Below are 11,994 nucleotides of genomic sequence, written 5' to 3'. Positions count from 1 at the left end.
AAAATTTAATACACTAGACCCTAGGATTAAATTTCAATGTTCTCTAAGTTATTTGACCCCTTGCTTACTCCCTCATCTATCAATTTAAATAACCACATTGCTTATTAAGTTTCACAAGGAGGGCTATACCTCCCATTTTAATTTAAATAAACTACAAATGATTAATATTTTAAATTATCATAATTACTCATTAATCTGTTTGCATTTCAGCTAGGTAAAAACAATTAAATAATGTCTTTTCCAATATAATCCAAACAATACTTTTCAATTATAATTTGTCAATTTAACTTTAATAATATTAATTTAAGTCCATTATATTAATATTAACATTGATGTATTAAGCGTTCTATAATTCCGCATTAATATCTAATTGTAAGATTTACGTCCTTACACATGCCTAGTCATTTGATATTTCGTGCGATTATTTATATATATACATATACCTACTTTATGGTATATGATATAAATAAGTTCAATATCATTTATTTTATTTTTTATATAATATTTACATGTGCCTTAAAAATAAAATCCTTTATTATTATTACTTTTATTTTCTTTTATATGTATATATGTAGATATACATATACCACGTATATAATAGATATGTACATCTATTATTTACATTTTCAATAACCCTGATATACATATATACATGTATATGTACTTATATGCATATCTATTTGCTTAATGCATATAAATACATAAACATATATTTATGTATTTGTATATCTAATAGTATTTAAAACTTACCCCTAAAAGTATTCACACTTTTTACTTTATTTACATAATCATTCCTTTTTACACCCATATATATATATATGTGTGTGTGTGTGTGTGTGTGTGTATTTATGTACATAACCTTTTGTTTATGTATATAAATACACATACATATTTCTATGTATATGGGTCCCCTTTTTTTTTTATTAAATCTATTATCTTTTTCTAACCCTAAAATCCCTTTCTTTATTTTCATTTTACCCCATACCCCTGCCCTAAATTTCTCTTTGTTTGCAAGGCATGAACAGGGAGGTGAGGGATTTATGGTGACAGATTGTAGGGCGTCGTCGCCTTAATGAGTGGTAGAGAGTGTTGGGGGGGGGGGGGGGGGGGTGCGGTCGCGCCGCCCCTATGGGGCGCACTCCACTATGGCGAGGGTGGGGTGGAGCCATGGCTCCCCCACCCTGCCAGCCCTTGAAATAGTATTATATTATTTTTTTTAATAGATTTATTTTTTATTTTTAAAAAATTTGATATATATATATATATGTATATATATATATGTATATATATATATGTATGTATGTATATATATATATATGTATATGTATATATATAGATATTTGCAGGGTTAGAGAGTATATATGTATGTATATATATTCATATAAATGTATATATACATATGTATATATATGTACACACATATATATATACATATATATATCTATGTATATACATATATATATATACACATATATATGAATATACATATACATATATGTTAAAATCTGAGAAATAGATTACAACCCAGAATTGAATTGAAAGAGATAGATCAAATAAACTGTAAATACAAATGAAATAAATAGCATAACAGTGATACTGAAAGAAAACTGATGTGAAGTTCTCCAAGGTAAAATAGCATCAGATTACTATCTCCAACTATGTGAAAATACAAGCAAGGTATCATGTTTATATAGACTCAAGAGAAGGGTGGAGGTGGCAAAACCGGCCAATGAGGAGAGACCACCATGATGGTCTAAACATAGTAAATGCACCTCCTCATAGCATGTCGACACCTCAATACCCACTTGTCTTAAGTAAAAATGTTTTATTAACCTAATAAATCTTAATTAAAGTGTAGGAAAAACCTAGGAAAAGGGAAAATAATAAACCCAACTAGGAAAATAAAAACTTGCACCAACACCCCCCCTTAAGCATAGCTTAGGTGGGTGAAAATATGGGTCCGACAAATGAATCTTGATGAGGTACCCATGTATATAGTCCTCCTCGCCAACAAAGAAGAAGCTCCACCCAACAAAGGAGAGTACACCCCCCAAAATAGAGAGAGAGAAAAAAGGAACTAAGAAGCTCCCTCAACAAAAGAGAACACCTGTCGCACCGCAAGCAAAGATCTCAAATGAATGAACTTGCTTTCACTGAAGGGTTTGGTGAAGATGTCTGCCGTTTGATCTAATGTCAGATAGTACTGAAGATCAAGAACCTGCTCATGAATCATCTCTCAAATATAGTGCATGTGAATCTCAATGTGCTTGGTTCGTTGATGATGGACCAGATTGCGAGAAATCTGAATAGCACTCTCGTTGTCATAAAAGATGATTATAGGCTTTCCAAAGGAAATGCCAAACTTAGTGAGAATGTTCTGAAGCCAAATAGCCTCAATAGAAGCATTAACTGCTCCTTGATACTCAGCCTCAGTAGATGAAAGAGCAATAGCAGATTGTTTCTTGCTCGACCAAGAAATTAGACCAGAACCAAGAGAGAAGCAATAACCTGAAGTGGACTCGTGATCCTGAGAATCACTTGCCCAATCTAAATCTATATGTCCCACCAAGTCAATATTCATGCTCGCTGTATAATGAATCCCATAACTGTGAGTACCCTGTACATAGTGAAGAATCCTCTTAGCTGCTTTCCAATGCAGCTCATGTGGCTCTTGCATGAACCTAGAGACCAGGCCCACTGCATATGAAATATCAGGCCTCATGTGAGTCAAATATATGAGGCTTCCAACTAATTGATGATACAAGGTAGCATCCACCAAGGGTGAAGAACAAGAAGCCTCAAGTTTGACTCCTGATAGAAATGGAGTTGGTGCAGGCTTACAGTCAGCCATGCGAAATCTCTAGAGCATATCAAGAGCGTACTTAGGCTATCCAATGAAGATACCAGAAGGCGACTGAGTGATCTCAATCCCTAAGAAGTAGTGGAGTAGGCCTAATTCAGACATCAAGAAGTGATCATGAAGGGCAGTTTTGACTGCCTTGATACAGGATGAGTGACTCCTAGTGATCAACAAGTCATAAACATAGAGAACAAGGAAGGTGAGAGTATCATCTTGTTGTAAAATATAGACGTTTGGATCAGAATGATGCTGAGTGAACCCAACTAATAGAAGGAAAGAGTCCATCTTGGCATACCAAGAACGAGGGGCTTGTTTAAGGCCATAGAGAGACTTCTGAAGGTGACAAACAAGTGAAGGATCTTGGATGAACCCCTATTGCTGCTCCATATATATCTCCTCCTGAAGGTCACCATGAAGAAAAGCACTCTTCACATCCATTAGATGAACTTCCCAATGATGGGCTACAACAATAGAAAGGACAAGTCGGATGGAATTCATCTTAGCAACTGACACAAAAGTCTCAGAGTAGTCAATCCCAGCAACCTGGGAGAATCCTTTGGCAACCAAGCAAACCTTACGCTTATCAACTGACCCATCTGCAGAAAATTTTGTTTGGTAGATCCACTTACACCGAACAAGTTTCCTTCCATTAGGAAGAGGGAATAAATCCCAAGTATGGTTCCTCTCCAAGGAATTGAACTCCTCCTGCATAGCTGCATCCCACTTGGGGACACCTAAAGCTTCTCGAAAGGTCTATGGATCGGAAGTTGTAGCAAAGAAGAGATGTGAAGCATGCTCAAATTGTGACCTTGTTCTTCTCTCATCTGAAGGATCACCTTCTGACTCCAATGTCTGATGAGCCCAAAGAGGCCCAGTAGTTGGAGAATGAGGAGAATCTAGAGGAGAATCATCACCCTCTGAAGGATGACTAAGAGAAGAGGAAGATGAATCCTCACCATCGAAACTAGAGGAAGAAGACTCCTCGGAAGGATTAGGAGGATTAAAATCCTCAGAAGAACTATCATCATGAAGTTGCAATGTCTCCATAGGAATGAAAGATGGAGAAGTGGTAGAAGAAGATTTGGAAGTATCCAACTCAAAATGAACACTCCTCTCAATGAAAAGCTCATGTGAGGTAGGATGGAGAAGCCTGTAGCCTTTAACACCATCTGGATACCCAAGAAATATGCAAGGCTTGCTCTACAGATCCATAGCCTTGTGTTTCTCTACTGAAATGTGGGCCCATGCAGAAGACCCAAACACTCGGAAGTATTTGACTATGGGTTTCCGACCAATCCAAGCTTGAAAAGGAGTTATCCCTTCACAGCTCGATGAGGAACTCGATTCTAGATATAACTTGCACAATTGATGGCCTCTGCTCAATCTCAAGGTGCCAATGATCTAGAGTGGATCATACAATTAGCCATTTTCTTCAAGGACCGATTCTTACATTTTGCAACTCCATTTTGTTGTGGAATGTAGGGAACTGTGTGTTGAAGATCAATGCCTTCTAAGATACAAAACTGCTCAAACCTCTGATTGACATATTCCCCCCCATTATCGGTGTGCAAAACCTTGATGGTTTTCCTTGATTGCTTCTCTGCAAAGGATTTGAATTCCTGAAAAGACTCAAAGACCTTAGACTTTTGTTTGAGAAAATATGCAAAGGTGTATCGAGAAAGATCATCAATGAATGTCAAGACATATTTGGCCCTGCTGAAAGAAGGATTTGGACATGGTCTTGCTAAATCACTGTGAACTAGCTCCAAAAGTTGTGTGGCTCTCCATGCTTTGCCTTTATCAAATTTTTCTTCAGGGTTCTTGCCAAGAATGCATCCTTGAAAAACTCCATCAAGAAATCAAATAGAAGGCAACCCTATAACCATGTCATGTTGACTGAGATGTTGCAAGTAGCGGTAGTTCAAGTGGCCAAACCGTTGATGCCACAAATGACTCACCTCATCTGAGTGAGTAAGCAATGCAAGTGAAGGAGAATCAGGAACAAAGTGAGAAAAGTTATACAGTCTAGACTAGTGATCTACCTTTCCCACTGTAATTGTAGACCCATTGGGCATCTCACTGATTACCACTATGTCTGGAGTGAACTCAACCTACTTGCCAGAGCCAGTGTGAGTGATCTGATAGACAAATAGGAGATTAGTTGACAAAGATGGAACATAAAGGACATCCTGAAAAGTTCCTTTGCCCACGTCAACAAACCCTCTCCCATGCACTTCAGCAGGAGTGCCATCACCCAATAGAATAGATGGCATTGAACATGACTCCAAGGAGGAAAAACTATCCTTTGATGAAGCCATGTGGTGGGAAGCACCCAAGTCAATAATCCAAGAATTAGGCTGGGAAGCAACAACACTAGGGCCTTGCCCTTTCCTTTCCCCTTACTTGCATCCTTTGAATATTCCTAAGATGAACTTGGTTTGATAGAATCAGGCACCTTGATGTTGTTATTTTCTAGAAGATGAATCAAATGATCAATTTGCTTCTTTAAACATTTATGTTCATCATGACCAGGTTTCTTACAATAGGGACACTTAGTTTTCTCCTTCTTGGGCTTGTCACCCTTTGAAGAATATGCATCATTAGTTGCTTTTGAAGTAACTAGCTTTTGTTCTTGCTTCTTTTCTCCTTGGTTCTTTTGTTTCTTTGCTTGCTTAGAAAGCCCATTTTGATCTTTTGTACCTTGGTTGGCAACCAAGGCTTGAGATTTAGAGGGCTTAATTGTGCCCATTTAAATCAACTTATCATGTTCTTGTGTGAGTTCTTTTGCAAAATCATCAAGAGAAGGCATTTTAAAGCTGGTTCCTAAGGCACTTTTTGTAGCATAGAAAGTAGACACAAAACCTAAATAATTTGGACCAAGTTTGGAAATAATGCTTAGAATCAATTGTGAATATTTCTTATCTATCCCACATGCCTTCAATTGCAATCTTATAGCCTTTAGTTTTGTGAAGAAGTCTTGAATTGTATCAAAATTACATGGAATTATCCCTATTATCTCATTCTCCAATTAGTGTCCCCTTAACTCATCTTGTTTACCAAACAAACCTTCTAATGTTGTCCACACATCATTTGGAGTTGTAGCAAATTCAACATGAAAAAGAAGATCGGAAGATACAGACATACACAGAGTACCATAAGCTTCATCACATTTGTTAAACCATTTTGACTTTTCTACAATTAGTGTTGGTTCAGTTTCAAGTCCCATAGTTACTCTAAAGAACCCCAACTTCTTAAGATAGATTGTCATTTTTTATTTCCACTCATAGTAGTTGTAAGGTGTGAGTATTGGTACTATATTTTGATCCATTTTAATGCAGAATAAGATTGATTATGCAGGAAAGAGAGATGAAAAACTCAGAGAGAACACACTAGACCACCCCCCCCTTTGTACTAGATCAAAAATCACCCACCAGATATTATAAGGTGGAACTTTATAATTTAGTGCATTTACAATGTTGGAGTTATTTTCTAGAGTTTTACAAAGTCCAAAAATGGACACAAATACTGAAGGCAAAAATAATATCTCAGAATATGAGCACCAAACCAACACTAATGTATTCTACTTGAAAAAATATCCACTTTCAAAAATAGAATGACCTGAATCAGAGATCATATGTGAAATTTATAGTGGTTTGAAGTTCATAAAACGGGGATTGCCCTTCAGATCTACTGATAAAACTTAATTTCTGGAAAATTGGTAACTTCTAAGAAAGAATTGATTGCACCAATGCAAAGAGCATGAAAAAATACCCCATTTCAAAAAAAATTGCACTGAAAAAAATACCTCCGTATGACTGAGAAAACCTCATTTGAAAATCCCTGTTGTTGGATCGGTTCAGATGGTGTTGTACTGGTTGTGGATTTGGTGGCTGTGGTAGATGTTGGCTTCATGTTGTGTGCTTTGAATGGTTGCTACTTTCTGATTATTTATAGCATGGGTAATGCTTGTGAGGCTGCATAACATTCTGTATTGACATTTTGTGTGAGGCAAAATGGTGCATTGGTTTGGGCTAAGTTGCATGTGCCGAGTGGAGTCTTTGGAAGAGAAATGCTCCAGGATGTTCATTATCGAGCAGAATGGACTTGATGCCATTTTGGGATTGCTTTAGATGGTGCTGAACGATGACCATCATACTTGCGATGGGCAAATTTATGATATTGTGCTATGTCTATTGGTAGATGTTGCCTTCGAAGGAGACTTGTGTGGTACGCATGGAGGGTCTGGTTCGTGCTATCGACTTGGAGGCAATGACTAATGTTGTGTTTGAGGTGGAAGAGGTATGGGCGAGTATATTGGGGCCCTTACTTTAATCTGGGATTTCTATTGGAGGATGCAGGTTTTGAGTCTAACGAAGATGCTCGAGAGGTGGCGGCTGCTGAGTGTAGCAGGAAGGTGGAGTTCATGGCAAAGGCATGGGAAGTGTTCAGAGCAAGGGTTGTCACCATTGACATGGGGCCCTTTCGAAGGATGATGGAGCAGGATGATGGGTGGCTATCTGATCGGAAGGTGAATTGGGTGGCTTCCATAGTAGAGTCTGTGGGGATGATTTTGGCTTGCATCTAAGGTCGCTACTCTTGTGTATTACGGTTCATTCACATGAACCGTGGTAGGCCTTTTTTCCATGTAGTATGTCAAATAGGGTGGGATGTTACTGTTTTGTTCATGCCCACGAGTTGGGTGGCAAGTATTTGCTGTTACTATATGTAATCCTTTCTTCTAATCAATATAGGGCGATATCCCCATCTAGATAGCACTTGACTTTATAAAAAAAAAAACCTCATTTCAAAATCAGATGCAAAAATGAAAACTGCAATGGTGAGGGGTCTGGCTGAAGCTTTTTGACACGATTTTGAAAAGATCTGTTGAGTTAATAAAAATATGGAAATGACCCAGATGGTTCTCGCTAGCGGCAAAACAAACCCAGAAAGCGTTTTTCTTTATCACTTTTGGAATATGGGGCCACGGTGTTAAAAAAATGCCTTCAATAAGGAAAAAATGACATGCAAAGCTTTTGGTGTCCAATGTGCACATAATTTATATGAAAATAGAAGTTTTTGGGCCTTCCAAACACAAAGGAAAGGTCTGTTAGGCCTAAAAACACACTATTTGAAAGTTTCTTCACAAATCTAAGCTTCAAAAACCTTGTTTTACAAAATAAACATATATGTAAAACAGTATTACCAGATCTTCATAAACCTTTGTTGGTTTTTTAGATCATGCAAAATGCAAAAGAAAACATAGCAAGATTTTATAAGATCTCTACAATAAACTAATCTTTCAAAACAGGCTCTGATACCATGTTAAAATCTGATAAACAGATTACAACCCAGAATTGAATTGAAAGAGATAGATCAAATAAACTATAAATGCAAATGAAATAAATAGCATAACAGTGATACCGAGAGAAAACTGATGTGAAGTGTTCAAAGGCAAAATAACATTAGATTACTATCTCCAACTATGTGAAAATACAAGCAAGGTAGCATATTTATATAGACTCAAGAGAGGGGTGGAGGTGGCAAAACCGACCAATGAGAAGAGACCACCATGATGGTCTAAACATAGTAAATGCACCTCCTCATAGCATTTTGACACCTCAATACCCACTTGTCTTAAGTAAACATGTTTTATTAACCTAAGCAAGCTTAATTAAAGTGTAGGAAAAACCTAGGAAAAGGGAAAATAATAAACCCAACTAGGAAAATAAAAATCTACACTAACAATATATATATATATATATATATATATATATATATATATATATATATATATATATATATACACACACACACATATACATACATATATATACACATATACATACATACATATATATATATGTATATATGTGTGTGTGTGTGTGTGTGTGTGTGTACACACACACATATATATAAAATAGGGTTCTCAGCTCCTTTTAATTACCAATAGTCTTTTTACAACAGATTAAAAATATATAAATATATATAAACATGGTCCCCCTTTTTTTTTAAAAAGACATATACAGATTTAGGGATGCAGATTTCTAAAAAAATGTATAAATATATGTTAAATTGCCTCTTTTCTTAAAGGCGTATTCAATGTTATAGATGCAGGTTTATACTTTTAGAGTCTCATTTCTTTCATTTACATGCACATATTTTAAATAGTTCATTCCCTTTTCTTCTAAGATACCACTCCATATGTTTTAATGCAGAAAGGTGAAGGGGAAAGAAAGAGAGAGAGATAGTCTCCCTTCCATGAGACTCGTCCTCCTCTCATACGCCCAAAAGTAAATTGAGGGCTTGAATAAATCAGCTCTAATAGTTCCTTTTTTTTGTTCACTTTTGAAATCAATGTAAAAACATAAATCAAATGTTTCCCTTTTCTCACTTCACTAGAAGTTTATCTAACATGCTTCAAATGTAAAATAGAATTATAGAGTGGATTTCTTCCTATTGTATTTGTCATAAAATATCTCTAATCTAGGTTTAAATTAGTACCAATGTATAGGGAAAATTCAGATTTATGTATGGTTCTTTTTCATACTAGAACTTAACTATCCATAGATGGAAAGAATCAGATTGTATGAGTTAATTTCTTCTTACTAAGTTGCCTATTGGAAATAAATCAGATTAAGAGTTTTATCAGAAATGAAATAATGCTTCTAGTTTAATAAAATCCTAGGTTCATTAAACTCTTTATCAAACCAAATTTTGGAAAAAAAAACAACCCAATAGTAATGAGAAGAAATATTATTTTCAACTTTTCCTTTTTAGTCTCTTTTTCATTTCAAATTAAAATTTACAACAGATAGAGGGTAGAGAAAAAGTAATTTCCTTTATTATATTTCTTTACCAATAGTTGATTGAACAATAAGAGGAAATAAGGATAGTACATATCCTTATTACACAACTTTTTATGTACAGAATGATAAGAATAATAGGATACAAATTTCTTTTTTTTACTCAATATATTTCTGCAATAAATGAAGCAAGAATAGGTAGAAATACAAGGGTAGAGAAGAGGGAAAAATAATAACTTTCTTTATTTTCTTCCTTTCTACTTACAAATACAACAGAATGAATATTAGTAACAAAAACATTCAAATGCCTTCTTTTTTTCTGAATTCAAATAAAAGTCAATACAATAAACTTATTAGATTTTTTTTATTTTTTTTTTCTTTAGATTTCTCATAACACATATATGATGCAAATTTGAAATACATGTAGATGATAACTTAGGTAAACACTTCTCATTCTTCAACGTAGATATTGGTTCTTCTTTCATCTCTAAAATCCAAAATGCAAACCTATACATAAAACTTTCTTTGTAGTGACCATGGAGGCTCACCTCCCAACCTAGGCCTACATGAGGCCACCCCCAAGCTAGGGAGATCTAGAAACCAAATAGGTTACAACCATGCTCACACACATAAAAATCAGATTTTCGACAACATAGAAATTTAACACAAAGACTCCCTCTTTCCCAAGCTTTCACAAAGTCAGAATATGACTTGAAACATAGGGGTGAAGGTGGACTATATCAAAGGGGAGATCTCCTATTGAAATGAACAATCATATACCTCTGTAAACATTAGCCACTAAATTTCATCATAAACAAAAATATCCCCTTTTTTTATATGCTTGGTCTCTCATGACCCTAAAATCCTTATGACCCCCTCAGGATTTCAAGCCAATTCCCCCCTTATGACCCCCAAATTTATAAAAAACAAAATGCAGCAAGGATCCCAAATCCAAGTTTCCCTCTCTTCCCCGAAGAGAGCTCTACACCCTAAGACTGTCAAACTCCCTTCACCCCAAGACTACTCTTCCCTCCCAAGGGTGAGTGTGGTCTTATCTCCCATAAACAACAACCATATGAAATGCATACAAAAATATGCAACAACACATCAAAACCACATTAACTCAAAACTCATAAATCACACACAAATACCTTTATAAACATGTAGATTTAAAAATAAAACAACAAGAAAACCCATTTAAATTCTAAGGGTGACATGCACCAACCTCAACTCCTACAAATGGAATATGGTGATGAAGATTTGATGAAGAACTTCCAACCCAAGAAAATCAAAAATCCAACTAGCTACAAACTGTTGGCATTGTGTTGTCATTGATGTCAACCGGTATAGCATAAAGAAGGACAACCGGTATGGGAGAATAGTTGATATGTTGTTAGTGTTATCAACCAGTAGTATGGATAGTGAAGCCAATAGGTAAGCATGTTGAAGTAACTGGTTTACATGTCATTGTTGGGAAGAAGGAATCGGTTAGTGAGTATGCATGTTGATGTTGAACAAGCAAAATAGAGAAGTGACCGGTGAGTGATGAGAACTGGAAAGCATGTGACTGGTAGAGCTTGCTGTAGCATTAACTAATGAAGGGTCAGTAGTGCAACCAATATGCTAGTGTGATTCCATCTAGCAGGATTACCATAAGATGAAGAGAAGGTTGACATAAAGTGTGCTTCTTCAGTGAGCAAAGATGACATATGGAAAAGGTACTAGGACATATGTCAAGTTGGATATGTATCCTCTCCTTAGTGATGTCACATCATTACTGACAAATGACATAGATCTTTCTCCACCAATGTTTAGTAGTGAAGTGCAGTTGTCTACTCTTCCCACCTATAAGTGGTAATAATTTTCTTATCCCACAACATACATGGCATGCATCATGACTCTCTGAGATAAGATAGTTAGAGTAAGCAAAGGCAGGTGATTGGATGCATAGACCGGATGACTAAAGTGGAAGATGAGGAAGCTTCCAGAGGATGAGACCTGATATGTACACTGGATCAACATGTGGATTCAAGATGTGTTGCTGGGATAGAGAAGGAAGAGCTGAGATGATATGTTTGCCATCTTGGAAAACCACTTGATAGGAGAATCGATCTATTGATGAAGAAGGCAAAGTTGGAACAAGTGCAGATAGAGAATTTTGTCGAAATGAAGATAAAGTTTGGTGCCACTAGTGTGAATGGTACAGATGCAAAATCCTCCTATCCAATGAAGATGTGCATGTTGTAGATTGGCATGTTCGATGACCGAGCAAATGTGATTCACTAGCAAGGAGAGAAGGCATGAAGGTTAAACGGTTAGGTCTAACCAGTA

General features: G+C 36.1%; 1 protein-coding gene across 1 annotated transcript; it reads right to left on the bottom strand.

The window, feature by feature from the left end:
• Nucleotides 1-2,236: 2,236 nt before the first annotated feature.
• LOC131045365 (secreted RxLR effector protein 161-like) lies at nt 2,237-2,851 on the bottom strand. The gene has a single exon (XM_057978951.2). The coding sequence runs from the start codon at nt 2,849-2,851 to the stop codon at nt 2,237-2,239; it is 615 nt and encodes a 204-aa protein (XP_057834934.2).
• Nucleotides 2,852-11,994: the final 9,143 nt, after the last annotated feature.

This window comes from Cryptomeria japonica, chromosome 8 (assembly GCF_030272615.1).
Source record: "Cryptomeria japonica chromosome 8, Sugi_1.0, whole genome shotgun sequence".
In the NCBI taxonomy this organism is placed as follows: domain Eukaryota; kingdom Viridiplantae; phylum Streptophyta; class Pinopsida; order Cupressales; family Cupressaceae; genus Cryptomeria; species Cryptomeria japonica.
The sequence above is the reverse complement of the archived record's forward strand: the minus strand, read 5'-3'. Positions and strand labels throughout refer to the sequence as shown.

Excerpts from the sequence above, each read along its gene's own strand:
- LOC131045365 (XM_057978951.2), bottom strand. The coding sequence starts at position 2,851 with ATGGCTGACTGTAAGCCTGCACCAACTCCATTTCTATCAGGAGTCAAA.